The sequence below is a fragment of the Penicillium maclennaniae genome (assembly GCF_028827695.1).
Source record: "Penicillium maclennaniae strain IBT 15551 chromosome Unknown utg000003l:1.0-5670915.0:1.0-5674809.0, whole genome shotgun sequence".
Taxonomy (NCBI): domain Eukaryota; kingdom Fungi; phylum Ascomycota; class Eurotiomycetes; order Eurotiales; family Aspergillaceae; genus Penicillium; species Penicillium maclennaniae.
Genome location: NW_026623215.1, coordinates 1,242,702 through 1,270,682, shown reverse-complemented (window position 1 = coordinate 1,270,682; position 27,981 = coordinate 1,242,702). Strand labels below are relative to the sequence as shown.

Below are 27,981 nucleotides of genomic sequence, written 5' to 3'. Positions count from 1 at the left end.
GTCCATGAGTCGTGCCGCGAGGCTACGAATACGAGTGACTCACATAAGACACAAGATGACCCATGCTAACGGCCGTGATGGGGTCGGGCTCGGAGTTAACGCGTTGATCATGGATCTCGGCTTTTACGGGATGGACGTTGATTAGAGAGGTCTCAGTACGGCTTAGAAATACCAAAGATTTCCAGAGATGATAGAGTCATCATGCAATTCAGGGATATCATAAGTCCTAAGGAATGAAAAGAATATTTGTACATCGACACCGGGTAACATGCAAGAGATATCTGGATCACGCCTTGTTCCACTTTCCGAACTTCACGTAGTCATCGTACAGCGATTTGAAGACAGCGCGGCCTGACATATCCAGTGCGGCGTTGAGAGCGCGCATTGATTCCTTGGACATCACGTCGAGTGCAGCGTAGAGACCAGGCATCAGTGCGGCCTTGACGTCCGGTTGGAGCGCTACATTGAGAGATACTCTGGTGTATGCCGTGACGACATACTGCAGGTATTGACCCGCGATGCGCTTTGCCTTCTTGGTTTCGTCGGTGAGCGCTTCGCGGGACGCACCGGCCTGGGGACGGAGCACGGCGGAGACAGTGGGGTCGCAAAGGGAAGTGAGGAGTCGAGTATAGTGGGTGGTGTCCGAGGCACTGAGCGGGGCAAGCCAGAAGGGATGCGAGAGGTTGGTTTGTGTCTTAGTCCGAGACCGCTTGCGTGAGGTTACGAACAGACAGGATAGAAGGCGCTGCATGGCGTTGACCACGAGGTGGAAGCGACCGCCAATCTTGAGCCGTTGCAGTCCCAGTACAAGTCCCATCAGGCGGCAGAGACGCGTGTAGATGGCGGGGGCATATTCAGGGGAGATATGGGGGCCGACTTTAGAAGCACACGATCCGATGGACATGAGCATTCCATCCACGTTGCACTGCCCGAGACTGCGGGTGTGAGTGCGTAGCAGAAGAGACAGGCACTCGGTCATCAAGCAAAACTGAGTGATGGAGGTGCACTTAGGGAGAGCAGCTGTAAGATCAAGGCCGAGCTGAGACAGCTCTTGGGCTGCTGAGCTCTCCTTGTCATCGACTGGAGGAAGCGAGATCAGAGCTAGGTAGATCACCAGCAATTTGTAACCGGCATTTTCACCAGTGAGACCAAGCTCCTGAACTTCGCGGATTGCTAGGCTGATCCTCTCCGGGGTCATAGAACGGAAACGTTCGGTTGTGGCCCGCATAAATAGCTGCTGGTCTTCAGCGTAAAGCGACTGCAATGTCAGAGTCTCGGCGCACTTCAGTACTGGCTTTGTGATGTTCTTCTCGGGTCCTTTGCTAGCAAGAAGACGGCGACGAATCAACCGAGATGGGGCTGAGTCGATAGACATCTCCATGTACTGCTCAATCTTGGACAAAAACTTCTCCACCTCGATATTGTTCGTCACCAGGTCCTCAAAGTCCTCCAGAGCATCGATGGTCTTGATGAGGGTAATGGTTTCCTCCAACTTATGCTTCTTACACTGCTCCTTCACAGACTTCATGTCTGCCAAAATCAGCCCGAATACACGTTGGCGACAGGCGGCCAGCTCATCCTCCTGGAATGCCTCGCGCAGTTGTTTACGGTGACTCCACAATTCTGACAGGTTCAGACGAAGGAGGAAGTCAGCCATGGAATTCCGATCTATTTGTCGCAACTTGGAAGTCTGCTTGGATGTTTTTGCGAACAGCTTCTTGGTCATTTCGATCCGGTTGTCCTCCTTCAACACTAATAATTTGGCAATGACCGCATGATGGAAGCTTCGGAAGGCTTTCATGATCTGAAGATCAACCTCTGTACCCTGAAGATTGATAGCTCGGGCAGCAGTGGAGATCGGCTCCCACTCGGCCGTCACGATCGCATCGCACTTGGGCATGGCCGCTAGCTTCGCCATCATAGTCAGGAGACCCACAGTCAGTTCGGGAGAACTATCCTGATGAAGCAAAATACTGTTGAATTTGTTCAAAATGGCTGTTCGGAGACCGCGAGTGATCAAAGCGGCCGGGATCCTCTGCATGCTCTCCACGCAGAGATGACGGTTGTGATGGTCGTTCTCAATGGTTTGGTTGAGAATCTGTACCAAGTCTGACACAATGAAGGGTACGCCGAGCAGGTACTCGTGACACACAACGCTCGTCCATGCCTGAAGGAACCGCGCATCATCAGCGATGGCCTCGAGCGGCGGCGATGATGCCCGGTATTGAACTGCGGCCATGGAAAGAATGTGCTCGAGCTGACGAGAGCGTTTCTCCGAAGGGACACGCTCCCAGGCTTCGGGCACCCTCACAAGGGCCATGAAGTAAGCCAAGCAAAGGGTCGTTGAAGATTTCAGTGTGTCAATTCGGCCATCCCAGGGTGTATTCATGGACTCTTTAGCACTTTCCGTCGACACAGATACAATGAAGTCAGTGACGCGCTTGGAGATATCGGTGAATGCCTCCAGCTGTTCATCTGAGGGCTTGCCCTTGATAGCAACCAAGGCATACCGATAGGCCTCCCAAGCCTCGAGCGCGGCGAGAGGGATGCCGTCTAAGTTCTTATGATTGCGACGAATCATTCCTGCGACAGAGCCTAGTAGAAGGTTGATTGCCTGAGGAAGTTTGCCGTCCGCTGTCATTGTGTTGTTCTCGAGAAAGACTCGAACGAATCGCCATAAGCGCCAACGCCAGTGGATGGTCTGCTTTGAGGACAGTGTAGCTGACAGTGTCTCAATTAGAGTAATCATAGTCTCCTCAAGATCGTCCGCAGCCAATTTCCTCCCTCGAAAGCCAGCCTCCATGAGAACAAAGTCGGCATACGACTCAGAGGACTCGGAGACCTTACCACTGTCGGCCCGAAGCTTCATGACAGCAGAGCGCGCCTGTTCCGAGAGACTGGTGCCAGTGAGCGAAGTTCGCATCAACTCGCTGTAAGCATCACATAGGTCATCGTCTTCCCATACCGAAAACTTCGACAGACTGTCATTTTGCATACGAGCGTCCTCCAGCTTGATCAGCTGGCTACGCCACACGTCCATGAAAGTTGTTAGGTCTCTCGCTGCCGCAAAGCCTCGCATGAGGGGAATGGCGACTTCGTTTTTGATCGTACTGTAATCTTGTGATTTCGTAGGGGAGCCGTGGTACCACTGGAGCATGATCTTGTCAAGCAAGGCATCCAAAAGCTTGCGGGAATCAGACAGGCCAGAGTTTGGCAAGAAGATATCGACACCAAGACTGATGGCTAAAGCCGTCACTTTCCAGTGAACTTGGTCTAGTCCTTCCTCGTAGAGACCAGTAAAACGGGCATGGGTCAGAACAGTGTGCAAAGAAAGGCCCACGTTGCGGGCAAGAGCTACTCGGAGAAGCTCTTCCAGAACCGAAACAAAGCGAGTAGAATGGGTGTCAGGGTCCTCTTCCTTTGCAGTGGTATAGGCCAATTCTGCGACGGCCACAAACAAGGTCTCGAGCCAAGGAGCCTCATGGGTCTGTCGGCGGAAGATGTCTCTTGGCACCGCCCGAATTGCATTATCGAACAACTCGGGGAGAAGTTCGATCGATTGCCATGAGGAGTGGAAAGATACGTCCCTAGGTTCGCCTTGGGACATTTGGATAGCCGAAGATTCGCGGATGATGGGCCTGAAAGTATCCGTCACTGGTTGAACAGGACTCCAGTCTGGCTCTTCCTTGGAGTAGTCAATACCGGAGCCACCACGCTCGAAGAAGGCCTCACGGGCCGGAAGTAGCACATGGAGTGCGAGGATCCGCTCAATCGAATGAAGAAGGTGAGCTCTCTCATCAGTATCTAGCTTGGTATCCCGGAGACAAAGCTGAAGCCGCAGTCCGTGGGCGAAACAAGACTTCGCAAAAGCTTCGTTGCTTGTCTTGTTGAGTGTATCATCGTCACGGAAAGATCTTGACTCCCACAGCTCTAGAACTGCCGGGAGCACAAAGATCAAATGTTGAAGATCGGTTGTTTTGCCAGCCTGAGAGAACTGCGTGATAGCCACTGCAGCCACTTGGAAAGACCTGCCCAATAACTTAGCCACGATAGCCGGCTCGCCTCGCAATGCCAGCTTCAGGTGCGAATTGGCGTTTTCATCCGTTCCGAGGGTTTGCTGAGCCAGTGTCACGACCCCATATAGACAATCGAGAACCCGGATGAATGCGAGGAAGCACGAGGCCGGGTTCTGTGGCTGTTCGTCCACATCCATAGCATCCTCGTCATTCTCGGGAGCCACTCTCTTCCTCTTTGTTCCCTTGGAGCTTTTCTGGTCCTCCTGAGCGGGGGAGCTGACCAGTGTATGGCTCGAGTCAGAGTCGAAACTGGCGATCGATTGCCCTCTTCCCACTGTCACAAAGATGTCGGCTTCTAGGTCCGCAACGGCGTCACACAGAATTGAGAGGAACTTTTGCTCTTTCAAAGTTGTCGCCAGGTTTTTTGGAGGAATCACGTCGATGAGCTGTCGGAGCAAAAGAAAGGATGCCGGGTCCACGCGATAATTCTTGCCATTCTTCAGTCGCTTCAGTAGCCATCGGAGCGTCCATTCGGCCTTCGGAGTCGCGCTCAGTTGCATTTTGCCAGTGCGGCGAGTCTCCGGGTGACTTTCACAAAGCGCCAAATCGACGCCGAGAATCTTCGCTGCTTCATGTAGTTGAGTACTTGGTGAATCACCGCCCTTCTCGAGGCGGAGAAGCGCCTCTTGCGACGCGCCCGAGCGCTGTTGAAGGATTTTGTTAGATACAGTGGAGAATTATAGGAATGTCTAAGTAACATTCAGACTTACCTCCGCAATGAAAGGCATTCTGAAACCAGGCGATTCGTCGTGAGGGGTTTCGATGTACAAAGGTAAAAAAAAAGAGATCAAAGAGAGAAAAAAACCGCGGCGAAACGCCCGACCGCCTTTGCCCGACCTTGACCTGCAACTCCCGAAACTCCTTGCATTCCTCACTATTGACCTATTCTCCCTCCTTCAGAATCCCATCTTTCATATGTGAGCTACCTGTCAATAGTCATATTCTTGATTGTTCTTCTGCTAAACCATTGTGTCCTTAGACCCTTCGCTATGGCCGATTCCAGCGAGTCCCGGCCCGTCGCGCGGGTCACCAAGCCCGTCAGTGAGGCTCTGCTCAACGAGAAGGTACGAACACCTGAGAAATAGCTCCGTCTAGTTCCAAGCTAGGTCCTGTCTGGTATCGACTCTATTCACAGACAAAGCCATGGGACACCGCTCTAAATAATCGGAAGCAGACGGCTAATTCAACTTCCAATCATAGTGGGACCGTGCCATTTCTTCGATGATCATCAAGTCTTCCCTCGGCCTATCTTTCGGTGTTGTCTTCTCCGTTCTTCTGTTCAAGCGCCGCGCTTGGCCTGCCTGGGTCGGTCTCGGCTTCGGTGCTGGACGTGCTTGGGAGGAAGCTGACTGTATGTTTACATCTGCCTTGTCTTGGATTTCGCTACCACGCGGGCTTCTCGAGGAGACTTTATCTGGCTAAGGTGGTACCGGGTGTGGCTTGAGCTTGCCATAGCTTGAGCCGGCTTGCTCTTCTCGTGCAAGTTTTTTTTTTACACCTCTGAAGAAGCCTACCTAGGCCGACACCTAGGAACAGCGCCCTCGAGATAGCCCTCAGCCTAGGCGTCTCTTTATTTTACTGATAGAACGGTCAACTAACCAATGATATAGCATCCTTCCGTCGCGGCGATTCGCCCATCCGTGATGCTTTGCGCCGGTAGAAATTGTCAGGGCTCATTGTGTACGATATTTGTACAGGAGTGGGGGGGTTTTGGTGACCGGGAGCTAAAGCAATGAACCTAGATTATGCCAGTGAGCAGCTTGGAGTCTTCTGGTGCCTTCGGCAGTGTTGCCTTGCTCTTTAGCTTCGTATATCATCCAATGCAAAAAAAAAATGTTCCTTGGTTGTGCCTTGAACAATAGATCACTGAAGATAAGGACACGGTCTCTGCCAAAACTGAACAGTGTAGTGGAAGGCTGACAGAAGAGCGTATAGCTTCGTATAAAGAGATACAGCCCCTCGGTGTGTCCCGGTCCTTAGTCCCTAGATGGTCCGTCGATTACCCTTGAGCACACCATCAACACGACCCACATGGGAATATGAGAGCTTCTTGACAGTAGTAAATAGGTTGTAGCTAGTCGTTAGTCATCCTTCAGGAAGAAGCATTACCCCAGGTCCACGTGACCGATAGAAGAGATTACTCGATGGTATCGAGTCAACGACAAATCTGCATCTCCATCATGATTAGATATAACCTCCATCGGGCCAATCATAGCCAGAGAAGTGGGCCCCGGACACGGAGCTTATCAGCGATAGTCGCCGTACTCGAGCAACGCAGTCAAAAGGAAAGTGATAGGCGGCCTGCGGTTGTCGCTGGCGCTGGTTTCGGGTGCTCGAGCCTCTTTAAAGTCGGGGCATGATATCGCCCATGGAGCCCGATTATAGTACGATCGTCCCCGGGTGGCCACTCCGGTTGTTCTCTTATCTTATGGTCTAGCAGGGGTACGACGTAGCAGGATTCGGGTCTGTGGCTTGGCTTTCCCTGGAAATCATATCATGATCCGAGATTCCCTTCCCGTAACTCAGATCAGAATCAGTATTTCTATATTCTATATTATATATTCTATATACTCGTTACTCCTCTACTCTACTCTCTCTATCCCTCTGTACCTCCCTAGGCCAACCCCACGTTCATCCCCGTTCCTTTGCCGTTACATCTGTCCGTGTCACCCAGCGTCATGTCGAAACTTGGATGGTTTCTCGAAAAAGCGGCCGTCTCTCACGAGCCCGGGCTCTCTAATGCCCAGTTGATGTTGACAAACGAGGATCTGCGACCAGGTAAGATTCTGATCCGGGAGCTCACTGGATTACCAGAAGATTAAAATTGATCGCTGAAATTCCATGTTGCTATAGTTGATCCCGAACGTCGCCAATGGAAATGGTGGAACTATGTCACTTTCTGGATTGCCGACTCCCTCAACATTGTAAGTCTCAAAAGCCAAATGCGACATATAGTTCGCAGTCTAATTCCATAATGCGACAGAATACATGGATGATTTCCTCCTCGATGATCGTGGGCGGCCTCTCATGGTGGCAGGCATGGATCTGTGTCTGGATCGGATACTTTATCGCGGCTGGATTTGTCTGTCTGACCGGTCGCATCGGTGCTGTCTATCACATCTCTTTCCCTGTGACAGCCCGAGCTTCATTTGGAATCTGGGGCTCTTTGTGGCCTGTGATCAACCGAGTCGTGATGGCGATCATCTGGTACGGAGTGCAGAGTTATATTGGAGGTATGCCCCCCATCAAAAAGCTCCCTCATCCCGACTGAGACTTATGCTAACAATTTGCAGGTGAATGTGTCACTTTGATGATCGAGGCAATCTGGCCTAGCTACAAGGATCTACACAATGGCCTCTCTGCCAGTGCCGGTGTCGATACCAAGGGCTTCCTCAGCTTCTTCCTCTTCTGGCTTGGGTCTCTTCCCGCTCTCTGGTTCCCCGTGCACAAGATCCGCCACCTATTCACCGTCAAGGCTATCTATTCGCCTATTGCCGCTATTGCTTTCTTCGGCTGGGCTATCTCGCGAGCTCACGGTATCGGCCCGATTGTTCACCAGCCCAACACAGTCCACGGAAGCGCCTTGGCATGGGCATTCGTCAAGGCAATCATGACCTGCATCGGGAACTTTGCAGCCCTCATCATGAATGATCCTGATTTTACACGCTTTGCCCGAACACCTAAGGATGCATTGTGGTCTCAGCTGCTCACCATTCCTATCGGTTTCGGAATCACTTCGTTCATCGGAATTATCGTGTCTTCGTCTTCGTCCGTCATCTATGGTGAAGCAGTCTGGAACCCGCTGGACTTGCTAGGCAACTTCCTCGAAGGAGCCAGCTCAGGACAGCGCTTCGGAATCTTCATCATCGCCCTTGGTTTCACCCTCGCTCAACTAGGAACGAACATCTCCGCCAATTCAGTCTCTGCCGGCACAGACCTGACTGCCCTGCTTCCGCGATACCTGAACATCCGACGTGGTAGCTATATCTGTGCCGCCATCGGTCTGGCCATGTGCCCTGTACGTCCTGCCCCTACTAATACAAATTGAAGCACAAATTCTGACCTTTCTTCACAGTGGAACCTAGTCATCGGCTCAAGCCAATTCACAACGTACCTTTCGGCCTACTCTCTCTTCCTATCCGCCATTGCCGGTGTCATGATCTGCGATTACTACTTCGTCCGCCGTGGCTACCTAGACATCAAAGCCCTATACAGCGCCAGCAAAACAGACCCGTACTTCTACACGATGGGTTTTTCCTGGCGCGCCTACGCCGCCTATCTCAGTGGAATTTTAATTAATATCGTTGGCTTCGCCGGTGCCGTCGGTTGTGATGTCCCCATTGGCGCAGAATACATCTACAACGTGAACTACTTCTCCGGCGTGATTGTCTCCGGTGGCATGTACTGGATCCTGACGAAGCTATTCCCTGTCCCGGCCACGAGTGACCAGTGGAATGAGGTTGATATCGATACCGAGCCCGACATCCTGGTTGCATATGGACAAGAGATCAGCGATGAGGAACATACTATTGGCGCAAACCGCTGGGCTACGGATGCGTTGCCGGTGGATGATCAGAAGGGTCTGAATTCTGCGTCTAAGAAGATCTGATGCATTTGGTTTTTTCTTCTCATTGGCCAAAGATACCCCATATATACGATGTATAGTAGGAAGGGTATTTACTCGGACTTGTTATGACGCGATGACATTCAAGATTATGATTATTGAGACTTAGGACTTTCTCGGGCGGTTTTAAGAAAATTCAAGACAATTCTGAATATTATAGAGTTCTTGACAAAGATTGGGTGCAAACCATGAGTCTTATGACACGATAAGAGTACAGACATGGACGGAAGAATAATGTGTGGAGATTGTTCTATAACCCAGTTGGACCCATGAATGCCAAAATCAACGAAAGTATGAACCGATTAAAGCGACCCAGCGCGTGATCTATTATATGAAAGAGACAAAATGTAATACAAACAAGGGAGAACAAGAGACTTCCAACGACAGGCATAGGTGTAATCCAGCACACGTATACTAGGTCGATTGAAAATAGAAGGCCAGGTCAGAATACCCTGGTCAAGAGAAGATAGCTTCTGCCTTCGTAATGATAATAACGTAAGGAAGTGAAAGTTGGCTTTGTAGTGTGGAAAAAGTAGCAAAGCCACGAGATAAGGCGCCTCCAGACCCCAGGAAATATACCGAACCCGAATGCGAAAGGGAAATAGAAAAATTCCGTTGAATGTCCCTTCATACCGTAAGATGCCAGAATGTGATGATGTGCTCCGGTGAACCAGCCACAGTGACCTTTCCCGAGATAATTTGACTCCCGCAAATGCGATGGGCGATGAATGAAAAGGCTGTTCCGAAACCGATGTCCCATATGCGGGTTCCCATGCCTCGATAAAATGATGAATCAACCCAGAGAGACGAATTTGAACACCCCTGCCGGATACAAAGAAAAAGAATCCAAGCCTTGCTGGTACAAAGGAAATATGACAGATAGCAATATACACATGATTCAGAGTAAAACAAGGGGTATCGCTGCGACGGATATAGCAATGGCAACAAGTAAACAGACAGAGACGTGATAAAAGAAGCTCATCGAATGCAAGAAAAGAGTGGCCTTGCAAGAGCCGAGAAGAGGAGTGTGCCTAAAACGTGGGATGGTTCGGCAGGCGAGATAAGAAGAAGCCCAATCATTGCACGAATGATGAGGTTGAGGTTGTGGAAACTGTTGGTGTGAGATTGGGAGAGCTGTCTTTGTCTTCAGGACTGATGGGATCACTTCGGTCATAAAGCTCCTTCTCGCGATCAGTGGACGAGGAACGCTTGAAGACGGTCTGGCCAATCTGGCGAAGGATACCCATGCGCTCCGCACGAAGCTCCTCCAAATCTAATCGTTGGACAGGCACGGGGTCCATCTTGGAGATGCGACAGAATAATGTCGAAAATAAGTACTGGTCACCGCTTCCATCATAGAGAGGCAGGTAGCGGTAGCCTTGTGACAAGCTGGTCAGCTTGGCAGTGAAAGTTGCCAGTTGCACACTGTTGTTATTGCCTGCACTGCGGCCATCCATGGAGCTCCAGACTGTCCACCGGACAAATACCAGATCAGGGTACTTAGTCTCTAGAGACAATTTGAATCGATCATTGAACACGGGGCTGTAGCCATTGCTTTGTTCAATCTTGGTGCGTCGGCGGTGAGGGTATCCGATGCCAGACATACCACTTCGAGTAGAAGCATCCATACCGCCCTCGCCAAATACCAAGCTTTGGCCACGGTCGTCGGCGCTGAACATCTCAATTTCAACATACGGATTGATATTATCCTCCAGTCCAATAGTGCGGGGACGGGGAAGCTGTTGCGCTGAGATGACATCGACCGAGAAGCTGATCAGTTTACGTTCGATCTTACGCTTCGGGCCATCTGATTCAGGCGGAGCGAGCCGAAGACTCTCAGGCTTGAGAACGTAGCCGGTGCGATCAGTACCAGCCGCGAACATGGCTTGGTTCATCTGCATGCCAATGTCATAGGTCTGCCAATTCAGGGCAGCCATTTGCACGCCACGGCGCCAGAACTTGTTTGGATCGAAATTGGAAGAACGGAGGCGGAAGCCCGAGGGATAGACACGAGTAAGGTATTTCCGGTTGTGAGTTTCCAGCGCAACCTTGTTATCATGGCCCTGGCAGATGCTCTCAAACGAACGCTCTGCGAAAGAGTAGACGTGGTTGTACTTGCGACTCTCGGGGGAAGAGAAGCTATGCCACTTGTAGCCACGGGTATATATGCCCAGATCAGAGAGAGGCTTAGTGATCTTGCTTTTCTGGCGGCGACGCTTTTTCTTTTCACTGTGCGTTGACACTAATGCACCGTCACTGTCTTCGGTGCCACTGCTCAAGCTTGTGGCAGTGAGCGATCGTCGGTCCTGTGAAATCAAAGGGCCATTTCCGTCAACGGATCCAATCGAGGGCGGGCTAGAGAGTGAGGGAATTTGGTGTCTGAGATTGATATCGACAGGCGGCGTCGGTCGAACGAAGGGGGTGCTGGCACTGCGCTTACGCCCATGCGTGCCGACAGTACCGACAGAGGTAGAAGTCCCCGTGCGAGAGTCGCTCAAAGAGGTCTCGTCGCAGGTCTTGACCTTGACCAAAATACGGCGCTTCAAGTCCTCTGGTGACGGCAATACGTAGCAGTTGGTCATCAGAGGTTCGAGGACCAACTGATCCTTGAAGGTTTCTTTCATGATTTTGACCATTGCCAGCTGCTGCTCGGGGTTGCAGTGCACCTCGAGAGAGAGAATGAGGGGGAAGTCGCAGGAGATAAAGGCGTATCGGTTGATGACAGTAATACAGTCGGCGAAGAGGACGCTAGTCGTCAAAGTTCGTCCGTGAGACACGATTGGACGCCCATCGGCACCATCCCAGCAGTCGATCTCGACACAGCGACATCCTTGCTGGAGGGCACTAATGTAAGCCTCGGTACTCGAAGCTCCAGCGACCTGGCGACCCAGCAGGTAGGTATTGTGAGAGCTCGAAATAAAGTACTCGTTTAATGGCCGGTCAAACCGCGACTGAGGGGCACGGGAGGCGTAGATGCCGTTGTTGAGAGAAGTCAAAAAGCCAGAGAAGGTATCCAAGTCCATTACGGCCGGAGGAGGGATGTTGATGTCTGACGCATCAGAAGGGGTCCGCTTAGATCGCCGAACAAATTTGTCGAAGATGGCAACCCAATAATCGCGATCGGAATCAACATCCTCTTTTTGAACATCACAAAGGAAAGTCAAAAACTCTTCTTGAGTCATACCCGATTTATGGTCAGCAGTTCTGCTCTTGAATATTTCTTTAACATCCTTTCGCTCCTTAAGCCGCCTGAGGAAGTCCTTGAACTCGGAGAAGTTCAGTTTTCCATTGCGGGCAGCATCAGCTTTACTGAATTGTGCGCGAAGCATGTTCTTGGAGCAATTGATGTGCAAGCTGCGGCAAACCTTCTCCACGGCAGAGAAATCAAGACTTGGTTCTTCTCCAGGTCGCATGCCCTGGGGAAACAGGCGAGTCATCTCGTGCTGCCAGTGGGCTTGAAGGACCGCCTCACTTTGACCGGAGCCAGCCAGTCCAGCCATGAGGCCGATCCGATATCGGGAGATGTGTTCGAGGGTGGTGGTCCAGAGATCGAGCACGCGATCACTGGGAGCGATCAAGTGCAGGGTTTTGACTGCTCGACCTTTGAAGCGCTCCGAGTCAGCGATGACGATGGTAAACCAGCGACGCTCGACATCTTCTGGAACTTGATGCTCTTCACGATAATTCCGTGCATCTGCGCCGACGCGAATTTCTTTGATGTCGTCAATGTAGAAACGCTTGGCGGGATTTGAAAGGTCCCAAAACACTTTCGCAGCACCAAGGTCCAGGAAAAAGCGGACCTGCTTGCGGTGCTTCTTGGTCACCTTGGTCAACACGGTTCCACGCTGCAACGCAGAATCCACCTTGGGAGCAATGGCGACGCCAGCTGTACCAACCACCTCGCTAGCCGACATCATTCGGCTTTCGCTCCGAAGGCTTGACGGTTCGGAGCCAGCCCAAGCGCCAAGGCCGTCCAAAGCTTCGCTAGTGTCATCTTCATTGCTTGAGTCCAAGGCAATATCTCGTGGTTGGGGTCCGGTCTTGCTGTCGCTGCGTCGGCGCATGATGACAGGGCCGGAGCTGCGGTCTCGCTTGTCGTTTTGCGAGGCAGATTGTCTTCTCCGAGTAAGCTTGTTGGCAGCGCCGCGCGAGATCCTTCGCATCAGACCAGGAGCTTTATTGCTAGTAGTGGAAGGATCAAGGATACCAGGCGCTTCGGGGACCGCCATCATAGCTTCGCCGAGCTCGAGGGGTGCGGGAACGGGAAGAGGGTAACCAGTGCCTCGACCACGAGGCCCCTCGCTGGCGAATTGGTAAGGAGTACCGGCGGGAGTAAATGAGTATGGTGTGCCCGGACCAGGGCAAGCTGAGACGGGTGTAGAGGAGGGTGAAGATGTGAATGAAGGTGCGGAGGAGGGAGTGGGTCCTGAAGGTAAAGAGGTAACAACATGGTGTAAAGAGGTAGAGCGGCCGAGAGAAGAAAGTTTTAAGCTGGATTGCGTCTCGGCATCCAGAGCCGAAGGTGAGCTTGCTGCATATGCCATGGCGGCTATCTCGTTATCGCCAGCTCAGCTGTCGTCGATAGGAACAAAAGTTCAGCCTGTCGTAAACGGTACCAACGTCAGAGTCACCTGGACTCTTTGAATGGCGAATCAGTAAACAGCACAGAGGACCAGCCAGCCGTTGAAGGTTTGCAAGGATAACTCTTTCAAAGCGATCCGAGCCAGGAAGACAGAAAGAGGATTAGCTCGACACAGTAAGAAAAGGTGATTGGGATTCAGCCACGTCCTCAGCAGAGATGACCCGTTCTTGAACTCTGCATCTTGGCCTGGTTAGGATGCAACGCGGAGAGCCTGGCCGGAGAGCGCCTCACGGAGGAAAGCCGAGGGAAGGAAAGGGAATATTGAGGCGAGAAAAGAACCCAGATAACAATTGCAACAGACAGTGGCCCCGCGCAATGGGCGGATATTTCCCCGAGAAGCTTGCTCCGATGCTAGCCACTGATACTGATGATAGACGTCACACCCTGGGGGAGGATCAAACGGGAAGATGATCTCCGGGTCCAAGGTTCCGGTCCGCAAGTCTCACTTTCTTCTTTTGGAACCGAGCTGATTGCCGGGAAAGAAAGTTCCAATGATACCACAACGTGACCCCTCTCTTCTACTTGTCGATCTGCCGGTCCGTGGGGAAAGCTGCTGCTCCTGCACGAAAGGAGAGGGGGGGTGGCTATTGCGAAATGGACCAATTGATCTCGCGCAACCAGTGAGCGAACCAAGAGGGAATTGGGAGGGGCTACTGCAGCAGCTCGCGCACGCTCGGTAACGGAGGGGAAACGAGACGCAGGTCAGAGGCCGGAAACTGGCGCATATGCGGGTTCAATCCCGGTGGTTCAGAAAAGAGCCCCAGAGGTGGTCCCGTCGCGTGTTCGGAAATAGGCGGCGGTAGCGACGAGGGTATTAGGAGACAATGGAGGAACCGGGGTATGATCTGAGGCGAGAAGTACAGCTCTCGATTGGCGGCGACAGGAACTAGCAACGCAGTGGGCGATGGGAGTACCCGTTTGTAGGGCGCAAGGAACTTTTTTGCGCGAAGACAGACGAATGCGATTTGAAGATTGGGAATTGCGACACTGCCAGCGCAGTGAATGCAGGCGGTCCAAAGAGGAAAATGAATGGGTGACAGGACCAAGGCGACTCGCTGATGTTGGATTTTGTGGTTTTAGTGTCGATTAGTCGTCGCTGTGAGCTGATCCAGTTTTTGCTGCAGGGTTACGTGGTGGCCACTAGAATATGTGAGGCGGGATGTAGACTTGCTGCAGCGTACTCGCGATGATCATGCAAGAAGGACAAGAGCCAGCGTCGTCCTCTTTGTTGATGATCTTTGTTGATGAAATGTGTGGAAGAAAGAAGGGGGCAGAGAAATAATTAAATCAATGAATCAATCTCAGCGACTCCGGGTTGGAATTGAAGCTGGAGTGGGGACTTTGTACGGTATAACCGGGCGTATTGGTGTATTGTGTACAGTATTCCCAGTACCGAGTACGTGTCATGTAACGTAGTGGATTGTATCCCCGTTTCACTTCTTTTTCCTTCTTTTCAGTTCCCCTTTGTTTTTTTTTCTTGGTGTGATAGCCACACGTGGCTGACTTTCGATAGAGACTTTGGAGGCAGGGTAAAAGCGTGAACAGAGGGCGGGCCTAGTGTTGGTCTCTTATCACTCACGGTGTGGAAGAGCGAGAGCGCCAGAAACGGTTTCTTGAAGAAAAGTAGACCCGGAGCCCAAGTTAAGCGGAGGGACAGAGAGGCCCCAATTAAATACGGACACCGCTAGTAGGTGAACGCGAACAACGCATAGCAACGGCCCTGGACAGGATCACAATCTCCAAGATGCAATCACCCCCGGGTATCATTAGGTACGACTCTATGCCGCCTATCAGGGCACAGAGGCCGGTTTGGGTAGGAAATGGGATGACGATGCGGAATGATGGCACATCCCGAATGGGCAGATCTCATCTATCCGTGTCATTGGACGATCCCTCTAATTCCTGGGGAATGCTATCGGCCAACCGGGAGCCGATCAGTGTTTCAGATGCACGGAAAGGAGCGACACGAGGGCGACGGGAAACAGAGCACACGGTGTAGGGGGGAGAAACCTCCTATGGCGGAGCTCACGGAGGATTAATTCGCACGATGTGGAGACTAGGAAGGCAGTCTATTCCATTCTGACTTCCATAGTCTGACATTGTGCCGGGCTCCAGTTCCCCCACAGCCATGTTTTTGAGTCATACTAGTCATGGTCGTCGATAGTCCTAGTCGCACTTTACATACCGTGGCCCACATAATTTCTATGGGGGTATCAATGTACCGACACGCCGGGCGCCGGGAAAGAATATGTGAGTATGCGGAGCCCGCGAATCCTTGCGTTTTGATCTCTGGAGAATACTCAATGAACTCCGACAAGGTTCAACATCCCTGCTTGACCTTCAGGGATGCGCTCCTTCGTTCAACGGTTGATGTCCCAGGGAGATAGGCGTGTATGCCACAGGTCGATCATGATGCACATCATTGTTCCGTCGGTGGGGTATACTATACCCCGTACACCGCAAAAAGAAGACCGGATCAGGACTTCACCGTCATTACCCTCAACCCCATAGCCGAGAATACAGTACCTAACCCAAACGAAACCCTGAGGCTGGAGCAGTGGCAGTGAAACGTTTTGGACGGTGCAAATGGGGCTGGTGGATCCCCGCAATGAGCCAACGCGAGAGATCGTCGCTCTGTTTGAGAGCCCGTTCTCTGACGAACTGGTTTAGTGCCTTCTGGTCTCCCCTCTTTCTCTCTTCCGTGAATCAAGCGGTCTGATCTCTGAATTTTTGTTTTTCTATTCTCTTGGATGTGTCTCAGAACTCTACGTTTTTTCGCGCTCCGTCAGCTGATACCAAAAGGTCCAACTGTCTCTGTACTTCGCGCGATACGGACTAGGGCTAGCCATGTAGACTCGCAGATAGCACTGATTAACCCTCTGCGGGGTCGCTGTCAGCCCCGCGTTACTTGATGCGTTGGCGATGCTGTACTGCTCAGAATTCCCTGATTTCGGCTTTCCGACCATCTACGAGTCCCTCTCCACTGCATAGAGCGTGTCAGTTAGCGCATCATCTCAAGCAACACGCCCACCCGAGACCAATCACCTCATCAGCAGGCACCGTGCATTAGACGTGCAGCAAGCACCGAAATTCTTCGGCGATCTGTAGAGGAACATGATGGTGATCATAGAACTCCCGGGATGGCGTATCCCAACATGGGAGGACGATAATTCGACTCCGAAGACCGCACGTGCTAGGAATGAGCCGAGTGACTCACGATCCCCATCTCATAGGCTTTTCTTTCACTTCCGATCGATCCGTGCGCTATCGTGGGCGGTTGTGGCGGTTTGCAACTCGATAAGATCACGACCAGGGTCCCTGGACCGTATTAGCGATCAATGTTGACCGTATCATCCTATATCGTCATTGTCGTCTAATTTCATCTACTTGTCCAGCAGGGCATCCAGTAGGGAGGAGCTTTTTCTTAAGGGCCCGGACATTCGTCAATCGTCCGCACGGTGATCTCGTTTGCTCGGGCTGAGGTCAGAGTGCCTCGTCACAGACCGCCCCTATCGCCCGTCAATTAATCTGCTTCGTGATGTTCAGCCAGTCAGCAGGGATAAGTAAGAATCCCGTGTCAATGGTTGTCGAGCATGCTGATGATCGCGTCAGAGGGAAAATCAAAGAGGGGCCTACGTTTCTTGTTGCATATCCTAATCCCTACAGCCGGCTTCCACGGATCTCATAGTCCCCCGGCTCTGACGTGCCCTAATCTATTTTCGATTTTCGATTTTATTTTAATTTTAATTTTTGTCTTTTTAGAGCGTGGCGCTCGCTCCCGTGACCTTGATTTTCCGGTTTCAGCAGACATGACAGCAAGATTCATCAATCACCCTTAAAAAGGCGTCGCAAGTAATGAAACCTATTGCCCGCCCCGTACAGCCCACTCGAAGGAACCCATAGCTGCCTAGTTGGGGATAGTCTACGGCCAAAGAAATGTCTTAGGATGGTTTTCCTTCCAAGGTTCTTGGGTTCTTCCATTGGCTTGAGTGGGGACTCCTAACGTTCCGCCTTCGTGAACTAGATCCACTCTGACAGGGTTCTCAAGATTTGTATCGAAAATTACAATGGGCGTCATTGAGTGCCTACGTGCCTACGTATTCACCGCCCAACTCGGCTAGATGGTTATCTTGCAGACGTATGCCTTTTTTTAGTTAGAGACATGCTCGAATCTCTCCTAGCATAGAAGTCACATTCCCTGATGCTATAACATGCAAGAAGCTCAAGCTCCGAAGGTAAAATTTAAAGATTGCACAATTACAGATTTTGCCACTATGGAAACTCAGGTCGAGCGTGCTTGATCGAGGAGCCGAGCTACCAAGTTGATGAGCATGTCAGTAATACCAGTCACTCAATCTCGCATCCGCACCTTGCTACGATCAGCAGCCCGAAATAACCCCCGCTTTCTCTAGCCCCTGCCCTATGGGACGACATTCTCGGACAAAGCGAAGAGAAACCCCCCCTTTTGCTTTCAAATGATCTTGCGGGGACTCAGCTGATGCGCTCGTCGCAAACTAGGACCGTAGTGCCCGATTTTACACCGCTGGAGTTGTTTCGCCCGTAATTTTGTTTCGAGGACGCGTTGTTCTTCCAGACATCTGCATCATTTACACCATGCTTTTCAATAAAGTTAATGCGTTACTCAAGCAAAGGATGAGGAATTCAGGTGCTCAGATGACATCATGAAGACGTGCACGCGAAAGCCTCATCCCCGTAATACCTGGAGTACAGAATTACAAGCCATGTGCCGTTTCCATACCGAACTGGTATCTGCACGGTACTTAAAATTACGGAATACGCCAGGAACATCAAATCAAGCCCGATGGCCCAACCCTACAGAAACGCTCAAGCTAATGGGTGACAGGGGATTTAATGTCAGCCACTCACCATTGAAACCAAGGGGTACACTCATCCCTAACTCAAACTTAGTGGACATTGAATCAGAGGCAAAACGAAATAGAGTAAAAAAAAAAATGAAAAAATGAAAATGAGAAATTCACTAATCGGGTCTCTGATGGGTCTGATCTTCAGGAGAAGGAAGGGGCTTATCATCTCCACTCCAACGAGATTCTTTGTGGCCTCCGTCGACCCGATCTCACTGTGGAATGGGTATTCCAGAAGCGAATCCAAAAAATTGTTCCGACATGTTCGAAGAGGCCTTAGCACCGTCTCTACACCGTCTCTAGGGCCCTTCACCCCTAGTTTTCCAATTACTTACATGGACATCGTTCAGAGTCCCAACTGACTGGAACCGTTGCGCCTCATTGGGGGCCAGGGCGGGTGTCATTGATTCGACATTTATTTTCGTGTTTCCTTCGCTCGTCTCCAAAGGCCTACTCCGGTCACACATTGGGCAACTCTATTGCCTTGGTGACTGGGTGAACTGACCAATCAATGTAGATGCGGCCTGGGATAAGAACCTATTCTTTCCCCTCGAATATTACCCACCCTTTACTCACCTCCCGGTCCACACTAGGTCACAGATACAGTTGTGAAAACCCAGTGTTTCGGCTGCACATCCCTACACGCAAGGTGGGCAAAGTCGCAATACGATGACAATACACCGACACGGCTTGAATGATCCAATCTGTCTCATCTGCAGTCATCCCTCGGTTCAAGCCCCGTCCGAATCCTTCGATGCGTTTTCGATGCCTAATAGACACGCCCGTGTTCCACTAGCACGTCCAGCCATCATGCACTAGAGTTGTCCAGGGCGGATGCAGCAGCTCCGTCCAGCCGTCCTCTGCTAGCGTGGAGTGGCTCAGTCTGAATTGCAATAGCGCAGGAGCGCTTCAAGAGCTCTGTGTGGCCATGTGACTCAATTTCGACTCCCCTGTTCAAAGCGATCGGTGCAACTCTGCAAGGGGAGGATTATGGGTCGTGCCGACGGTGTGTAACCTATATCGGGCGACCCTTGTTCGCCCTTATTGGAATTTTTATATATCAGAAATTCTAATGGAGGGCGTCAGCTGCTATTTCATCGCTTGAGGCTGCGAAAGAAGCGCCAAGCCCACTTTCTATGATGATATTTCAAAGGACTTTTATCACACTCGTAAGCTATATGCAACTTCTCCTGGACATCTTCCGGACGCTGGATCCCCGGAACTTGGAGCTTCCACACATCAATCATGCGGCCAGAGACGGGGTGCTCCGTAAAATAGGACATTCATCAGGCTCAAGAGACTTTTTTTTGGCCCAGCACACCATATGATTCTGCAACGAGTCAGGCAACCAAGAGCTTTGAGATACATGGCTCCTCCCGTCTTGGGCACGGCGCGTGATGCCTGTTGCCCCATTGAACCTGCCAGCGAAGCAATGGCGCGATTGGCAGGGCTGAGACGAAAACCCGCCTCTACGAGAGGGGTTTCTTGAGACCCAGATATCCGGACTTATCCACTTCACTCCGTTCTGGCTGGGCGGCTCCTTCGGCATTGCTCGATGTGGAACTCTACAGGGCTGTGCCCGCAAGCCATCCCGAGGCACCTAGGTGATTCTCCTCAGCGTTTGAATGTACTCCAGGTACCCGTTTAGCAATGCTATTATGCCGAAAACGGCTGTTTCAGCTAGCCACGAGCGTCGCAGCCATCACCAAGGGCCGACCGAGCCAGATATTCTGTTATGTTGAGATACTTGATGGAGCAGCTCGGCAGGTCCGAGTCAGTCCATCTCTGCCCCGCGCGGCACCTCAAGCCACTTCTGGAATCCGATGAACCCAAAGTTCAGCCATCATCATGATCGACAGTACAATGGAAGAGTGGCATGAATCAACCATTATACCGGTACAAGCCCAAGTTATCTTACTGGGGACCGGAGTTACCATCCGCGGAGAGAAAAGTGGACACTAGGTACCCATCGCGAATCTGGGGGCTGAAAGCTAAGTGGACTTTCACATCTGCGCGACCCACAACCCACACAAAATCTCCCAGGGCACAACGTGGCTTCCAGAATCTCCATCGAAAGATTCAGCCTCACCCCGATCTGATTTGTAGATTATAGGAAATGCATCATCCAGACGTCAAGATGCATAAGATCCCCGGTCAACAGCGCCCTCAGCTGGGTTTTCCGTCTGATTCTTGCGCATTTCGACGGCATAGCCTTTGAAACGAAGCACACGGCACGGGTCGGATGCTTCCTTAAAGCCGTTGTCAATGCTAGGCTTGGCAATCTCGCTTGATCCCATCTTGGAAGCTCCAACGGTGACCGCGAGGACGGAGCCGTATCAAATATGAGTGGTGGATCTTGGCCATAACAGGTTCCTCTCTAGAAACGGTATTGACCAGGATGCTTACAGGAATCTCTGATACGCGGCAGTCAAGCCTCGGTCGCTATTCTTAGTATCTTGTTCTATTCCCTGTTGAATCTATTGCATGCATTGGGTCGAGTCTGGTTCGCATCTCTGAAACGCGCGATCCGGTCAATCGGGTCATCAGGATGATCCGCGTTTCCGATTACCAGCCCCTATACGCAGAAGCCGTATATAACACAGATCAAGTCATCAAGGAGCTTGTGGATATGAGGGTAATAAAAAATCAAACTAGCTAAGGGTGCGCTCAGATAGTGCTTTGTCAAGAGAATTCTCCGTTGCTCTCCTGACCTGCCCCACTCCACTTTTCATATCATTATCTGGAACCCGAAGTGCCATTTATGCGAAACCCTGATACACACACACACACACACACATACCTCAATCATTTGGAAATCAGGTTTGATGTTGTCGAGTGGATGGCTAGCATCCCGGTAATCTTAACGTGGCGATCATGAAGTTTTCTTTGGGGCAGTTTGTCGCCCTCGTGAAAATGGCACTGTGGGACACGATGCCAAATAGGCAATGTCCTATTCTTAGTGGCTCTCGTAAATCGTGGGTCAATGTCTCGCATTTCAGAGACCGTTGGTTTCGCTACCGCATGGCGCGGGAGTGGAAAACCACGATACGTTGAACTCCAGGTACTGCCGGCAGCAGTGGTGCGTCCCCGGATACGAGGGCAGACCCACGGTTACGGGAATTCGATGGGTGGATCTGGCAGATCAGGCAGATCCCTTGACGATGATATTCAGACAGCTAATAATTAAATCCAGAGAAGATATTGAATATGTTTGGTTGCGCGTACTACATAGGACGATAGCGTCTCGAATTGTTGTGTCCCACTGTACTTTCCCCGCTTAGGAAGCCGTTCAACGCCGCCTGTCTGTAGCAGAATCAACTTGATCATGGATCTATCTGCGCCAGTCAACAGCGCCTTCACCAAGGCTTTGCCCAAAGTAGAGGTATGAGTGTTTCTGTTCAGAATGCGGCCTTGTAGCAAGCTTATCAAGTGCCCCTCCATTCCAGCTGCACGCCCATCTGAGTGGAAGCATTAGTCGCCAGTGCTTGCACGAGATCTGGAAACGCAAGAAGGCAAAGAATCCTCAATTCCCAATTGAGGATCCTCTCGTGCTCATGCCCCCAGGCAAGGTCGACTACACTCTTCAAACGCAAGTCACGCGCAATTCTCGAATTCTAGCGACTAACACTGCGCCACAGCTTCTTCCAAGTCTTCTCCAAACTCATTTATCAACTATGCAACGACTTGGATAGTCTCGCATACGCCGTCACCAGCGTCCTCGAAGATTTCCTCGCTGATGGAGTGCGCTACCTGGAGCTCCGAACGATTCCTCGAGCATCCCCAGAATCAAACATCACCTCAGAAGACTATCTAACCACGGTCCTGGATACCATCCAGACATTCAAATCCGGGAACCAAGAAATGTCTGTGTTCCTCATCTTGGCTCTAGATCGCGGCAATACCACCCCCATCGAAGCAATGCGCATCATCGACCTTGCAATAACCACCAAGCCGCGCGGGGTTGTCGGCGTCGACCTCTGCGGTAATCCGACGCAAGGCGACGTCACACTCTACCGCGACGCATTCGCCCGCGCAAAATCTCACGGCCTTGGCCTGACGCTGCACTTTGCCGAAACACCAGCCTCCGGCAGCCCGGCTGAGCTAGCTGCGTTGCTTTCATTCCAGCCTGACCGGCTTGGGCATGTCATCCACGTGCCTGATGAGTTCAAGAGGGAGATTACGCGGCGAAGGCTTGGGCTGGAACTTTGTTTGTCGTGCAATGTGCATGCGAAGCTGATTCAGGGGAGTTTTCTGGATCACCATTTTGGAGAATGGAGGCACGAGGAATGTCCCATTGCTCTGTGTGTGAGTTCTGTTTTGAGTCAATGTTGTTATTCTGTGCTAATTAAAGTTCTGTCTTTGTAGACTGATGATGTGGGCTTCTTCTGTAGCCCTGTCTCGAATGAGTATCTTCTTGCTGCTGAACATTTTGAACTCGGCCGTGCTGAGTTACTGAAGTTGTGCTCTGGCTCGGTGGAGGTTATTTTTGGAGGCGAGCAGGAAAAGGCGAGACTACGAGGCATGCTTCGTGACTTCTCGGGGAAGACAACAGAGAGGGGTTACGCGCGGGTCACTGCAACTTAGCAATATCATTGCTGGAACCAATTTACGTTTACTCATATCTCAATCTCCCATGAATATGTTTTCTCATTTGGCGCCCACGCCTTTAATTTTGACCCCATTTTTTAGGGGGCCGCTTCATCGCGTAGACTCCCTTGGGATTGGGCCCTGTTGGGCGGCTCACTGCGATTTACAGTGGCAGGCCATGATGAAGACGACTCCAAAATAAGATTTGACGTGTCCACTGATTCATCGACCACGTCAAGAATCAAGTTTTCACCGGAGTTGAATAAACTGTCAGTCATCACACTTGAAAAATTGCACCTCCTCAGTTGAAATCTTCTCATAGATCGAACACAGACTTGGAATCGATATCATCAAACCCAGGTCTGGATCCTGTTTTGGCCACGTTGAAAGCGCATCGAGCATCAGATCATGTCATAATCTTATGAAGTTACGGTAACTCAGGTGGTTCAGCCTTCTCAATAGAGGTGACTTTTTCATAATAGCTAGTTCAAAGGGAAAGCAAGGGGGGCTCCGAGTCAATAGTGGAAAGTGGCGTGCACTAGGCTGACAATAGCTCCACCCAGCAAGCCACCGGTTCGGAGTGGTTTCTAGGAGCTCAAAGTCAACCTCGATCAATAAGCTGGAAGAGAATCAAATCTATGAATGAGCGGATCGCATCACAATCACCTTTACATGATTGACGCCGACAGGTCAGTGGCAATTGAGCTGCCGATACTTCAACCCAGGTCCAATGGGCCCGAGTACATGGATAGTCCTGACTGGACCGGTTCTGCAGATCCTTCACTCTGTTTTGCTCGATGCATCAGTGTACGGGCCTGTGATTGATTCCATATTCAAATTATGCGCCAATGTGCTTCATTGATTGTATCATGTCAATAACAATATTTACCCACGTCGGCTCTCACTTACCTTGATTTATTCATTGAAGATCTAAATAAGGGCTAGAGTTAGTCTATAGTAGGGCGTCATACAATTGTATTATTCTACTCAGTTTCGTGAGAATGGCAACTTACTCAACATCGAAACCCCTGTGAACAGTGGGGCGAGGCTAAGTCGTGTCCACAGCGGACTTCCTTTTTGGGTTCCCGGCATCACCGCCTCTCACATCTTCAGTAAATCTCATCCGTGCACAACAATCAGGTTGAAATTGTTTGATCCCCGCTTGCACTTTGGCCAGCGCTGAGTCACGGAAGCGGCGACTCTTTGAGGCTTGGTTGCAATCGACTCCCATGATACTTAAAACCATCGGGACTACAATCTGAACTTACTTTGACAGCCTCACTCATTCCTTGACATTTTCCGATTGCATCCATCAGGTGGACATAGAAGTTTCTCTTTTCCGTTTCGTTGACTTCGTCATGTCGAGCCTCGGAGCACTTCCTCAAACCCTCAAATCAATCACTGCCACCAAAATCAAGGAACTATCGAAGCAGCGAACGCTATTCGACAAGCGCAAACAGGAGATCCTCGCAGACGCCAATGCTGCTTCTGATATATCTACTAGATTACGCATCCTTCTGGATGGACTATCGCGCCTGAAAGGTTATTCCAAAGATGCCCCGGACCAAGAGACCCGAGACCTGGATCTCGATTCATTAAGCTCGTCCGACGATTACTTAAAGGGCAACAACTCAGACGACTACTCCGATCTAGAATTGACCTCACCCGTTGTGGGCCAAATTCAGGCAGAGAATCATGCCAACATTCGCCGCTTTCTTTTGCAGAGTCGATATGACGTCTCTATCACAGAGGCTACCCTACTTGGGTGGATCACACTTCTGGAGAAAGAGCTGCGCTACTTGGAGCTGAAGCATGAACATGCAGCCTTCTACAGTAGGCTGGTGACTGAGTGGTTGACGCAGTTGGACGAGAAAAATACGTCTCCTGCTAGGGATCAGAGCGCCCACGATGAAGTCACAAAATCCGACACCAGCTTTGAGAGCGTAGGTCGAGCAGAGATGCATGAGCAGCGAGAAAAGTGGGAGTCTTTGGTCTTCGCAGCTCCCGACCACGTTGACAAGGACTCTGTTCGGACGTACCTTGATGCCTTGTTTACCAAGACAAAGTTGTCTCAACAGGCCCTCAAAGAGCTCCGTGAGAGTATCATGAAATTTGCGAACAATTTAGCCTCACAAGCCGAGTGGCTGGATGTCGATAAGCTCCACTGGGTTGCAAAGGCTCTGATGAATACCGATCTTCTCAGCGCCGAAAAGTCGACCCTTCTCAAAGAGTTCATGCAAAACAGCGAGGTCACACAAGAAGTGGTCGATGTACTCAACATGCGTCTGGCTTCTCTTGACAGCTGGGACTGGGGATCTGATGGTATTCCGATTGAGATGCGCCGTCAGTTGAACGGAAAATATCGAGTCTTCATGGACGAAGACCTTCTCGATGGATTATTCCTACAGTACCTTGGATCGAGGTGGGCTGTTACATTGCGGAAAATATTCACCAAGTTCTTACACTCCTTTGCATGGTGTCCTATGAACGACGATGTGCCGGACGGATACAAAGATGAGCGCAAGTATTTTCATAGTAGCAAGATTCACGCCGAGGCCCAAGGCCACAGCATCAATGAATTGCGAAAAGAAACTTACTGCAAAGATTACTTCATGAGCCAGCTACCAGAATCAACCGATGATGGGGCTAGAAGCTATGACGACGACTCTCAATCAAAGAGTGCTCTCGATACAAAGCATTCACTACTTCACCTCCTGGTGACCGAATCTCTCGTTCACAGAAGCCAACGAGGAGAATTCACTGCTATTAGATCCGACTATGAGTGGTTTGGCCCTAGTTTGCCTCATGCGACAATCCTCGCCGTAATGGAATATTTTGGCGTTCCAGAGACGTGGCTCAAATTCTTCAAGGTCTTTCTGGAGGCACCTCTCAAACTTGTTCAAGATGGTTTGCATCCTTCCACTCAAGTCCGCAAACGTGGTGTTCCCATAACCCACACCCTCTCGGACTGCTTTGGGGAATCAATCCTGTTCTGCATGGACTATGCAATCAATCAATGCACCAACGGCGGTATTCTGTATCGACTCCACGATGACTTCTGGTTCTGGGGCTCAAGAAGTACGTGCGAGAAGGCGTGGTTAGGGATGACTGAATTTGCCAATGTGATGGGCCTGCGATTCAGCGGCGAAAAGACTGGTACGGTACTTATGGATAAGGCCAAAGCTGAAAAGTCCTCGGTTCTTCCTGTCGGTGATATCCGTTGGGGTTTCTTGGTCATGGACGCTGAGCAGGGAAAATTCGTCATTGACCAAGCTCAAGTAAACCAGCACATCGAAGAACTTGACCTACAGCTTTCATCCTGCAAGACCATCTTTTCCTGGGTAGAGGCATGGAACAGCTATTTTGGACGTTTCTTCACGAACAACTTCGCAAAGCCCGCCATGTGCTTCGGAAGAGATCATATTGACATGGCCATCCGCACACTCAGCCGTATCGAGAGAACGTTGTTCTCCAAGGGCGCCAAGGAACCTAAAGGGGGAGTTACCAACTACTTGCGAGGGGTGATTGCAGAGCGGTTTGACATCCACGACCTGCCGGAGGGTTTCTTTTACTACCCTGTTGAACTGGGCGGCTTGGGGCTCCTCAACCCGTTCGTTCGGCTGCTTGCCATGCGTGAGAACATTACACGTAAGCCTGAGAGACAACTCCAGAAAGCATACTTGCAGGACGAGATGCTCTACCAAACAGCCAAGGAGGACTTTGAAAAGCATGGCCCCTGTACCAGCTTTATCAGGCGAGGAGAGGACGGCAAGCCCCTACCGTTCTGGTCCCTAGAGGAATTCACCAAGTATCCCGAGACATACAGCTCCAGTCTTCTAAGGGCATACAAGTTGCTGAATGAGGTCCCGGAAGAGAAGAGTGTCCCCCCTACTGCAAGCTTCAAAATGAACCAGGCTAGTTTGAAGGGGGAGGGTAGTGGCCCGATCTCATCTAGTTGGGACTGTATGACCCCTTACTGGCGTTGGGTGGCAGAATCATACTCCGACGAGATGGTCAGCACTTATGGTGGCTTGGCAGCTGTTAGTCGGGAGTTCATGCCCCTGGGAGTGGTGAAGACTTTGAAGGAAGGACATTTCAGGTGGCAGAGTTGAAGAGCGACCTTTTTCCGGGTTTTCTGGTTCTTGCTTCTCAAGATCACCATGTACCCACACCCATAATTGCATTCGGAGTTGACTTACTGGGTTAAATGACCAGATATCTTGAGAGAGTAAAAGGCGTTTCTAGATATTGAGGTTCTTGCCTTTCTTGTTTCTGGTATGCTATTCTCTGCTTTCAATCTAACGACTTCGGGGCTGTGAGACCTTCCCATCACATCGAAGTAACATTCCGTAATACGTAGTGATGAGGCCCATTGGAGCATCACTAGTCACCTTGAATATACGCAATACTGTCATGACGGACAGAGATTCCTTCACCTTAAATGGGTGGGCATAGAAAGACCAACTGAAGTCATCGATTGATGAATGCAAAAAGCCAAGCGCCGAAGCTCTGAAACAACAGTAACATCACTCCAAAACGCTCAAAAGACGGCGCGGTCCTATGTGAGGTCTTGAAGATGAATGTTGCTCTTTGAAGCTCCTCGATGGACCTTCTGAGTACTTTCTGGGCAGTCCCAGGGCCGTGCCGGTTCCAGTTCTAAAATTGAGTCATTGTTCGTTCCTGGTCAAACCAGCCTTGGTGAGTCAAGAGATTGGATTTTGGCGATACCGAGTTGTCCCACAGCGAGAATGAAATGTGAACTCACAGCACTGATTCAATATTCGCATATATCATCGTTCGGGAATAGAGTAGCCTACTGTACGATACCCGCGGAATGTTTGACGATACTCGAGGGCTTAGCAGAAGATCATTATGTTGCAGACAAGATGAAGAGAAGCATTGTCAGCAAATTCTCGCCGACGAAAGCGTTAGGTAGTTCCAAGGTTCCAACATACGCGCATCCGTACTTTCGCTGTTAATCGTGCGAACTAGACCGCTCCGGAACACGATTCAAAATCCGGGGTACGGCACCATAGGAACCGAGCTTGACCAGATGGGCAATTCTCTTTTGATATATATGTATTCCTAATTATTTGCGGTGCCTAAATTGGCGGCGGGTAAAAGCCCGACATGGCCACCCATTGGTGTACTTGACTGGGAACCCTTTCT

The 27,981-nt window shown here is 50.8% G+C and overlaps 6 protein-coding genes across 6 annotated transcripts; 4 read left to right on the top strand and 2 right to left on the bottom strand.

Annotated features, from left to right (window-relative positions):
* Nucleotides 1-286: 286 nt before the first annotated feature.
* N7477_002580 (ribosome biogenesis protein URB2) lies at nt 287-4,804 on the bottom strand (the record flags this gene model as incomplete). Its single annotated transcript, XM_056964243.1, has 2 exons — nt 287-4,720; nt 4,787-4,804. The coding sequence occupies 2 exons, from the start codon at nt 4,802-4,804 to the stop codon at nt 287-289; spliced, it is 4,452 nt and encodes a 1,483-aa protein (XP_056824196.1).
* A 261-nt stretch (nt 4,805-5,065) lies between these two features.
* Nucleotides 5,066-5,736, top strand: N7477_002579 (MICOS complex subunit MIC10; the record flags this gene model as incomplete). Its single annotated transcript, XM_056964242.1, has 3 exons — nt 5,066-5,140; nt 5,277-5,427; nt 5,687-5,736. 3 exons carry the CDS (start codon nt 5,066-5,068, stop codon nt 5,734-5,736), a joined length of 276 nt encoding a protein of 91 aa, XP_056824195.1.
* Nucleotides 5,737-6,754: 1,018 nt separating this feature from the next.
* N7477_002578 (nucleobase cation symporter-1 family protein) lies at nt 6,755-8,685 on the top strand (the record flags this gene model as incomplete). The annotated part of the gene is made up of 5 exons (XM_056964241.1): nt 6,755-6,854; nt 6,930-7,000; nt 7,060-7,309; nt 7,370-8,094; nt 8,152-8,685. 5 exons carry the CDS (start codon nt 6,755-6,757, stop codon nt 8,683-8,685), a joined length of 1,680 nt encoding a protein of 559 aa, XP_056824194.1.
* Nucleotides 8,686-9,776: 1,091 nt separating this feature from the next.
* N7477_002577 (putative 1-phosphatidylinositol-4,5-bisphosphate phosphodiesterase Plc1) lies at nt 9,777-13,244 on the bottom strand (the record flags this gene model as incomplete). The annotated part of the gene is made up of 1 exon (XM_056964240.1): nt 9,777-13,244. The coding sequence occupies one exon, from the start codon at nt 13,242-13,244 to the stop codon at nt 9,777-9,779; it is 3,468 nt and encodes a 1,155-aa protein (XP_056824193.1).
* An 8,306-nt stretch (nt 13,245-21,550) lies between these two features.
* N7477_002576 (putative adenosine deaminase) lies at nt 21,551-22,809 on the top strand (the record flags this gene model as incomplete). Its single annotated transcript, XM_056964239.1, has 4 exons — nt 21,551-21,607; nt 21,672-21,794; nt 21,844-22,530; nt 22,591-22,809. The coding sequence occupies 4 exons, from the start codon at nt 21,551-21,553 to the stop codon at nt 22,807-22,809; spliced, it is 1,086 nt and encodes a 361-aa protein (XP_056824192.1).
* Nucleotides 22,810-24,170: 1,361 nt separating this feature from the next.
* Nucleotides 24,171-26,924, top strand: N7477_002575 (uncharacterized protein; the record flags this gene model as incomplete). The annotated part of the gene is made up of 1 exon (XM_056964238.1): nt 24,171-26,924. The coding sequence occupies one exon, from the start codon at nt 24,171-24,173 to the stop codon at nt 26,922-26,924; it is 2,754 nt and encodes a 917-aa protein (XP_056824191.1).
* Nucleotides 26,925-27,981: the final 1,057 nt, after the last annotated feature.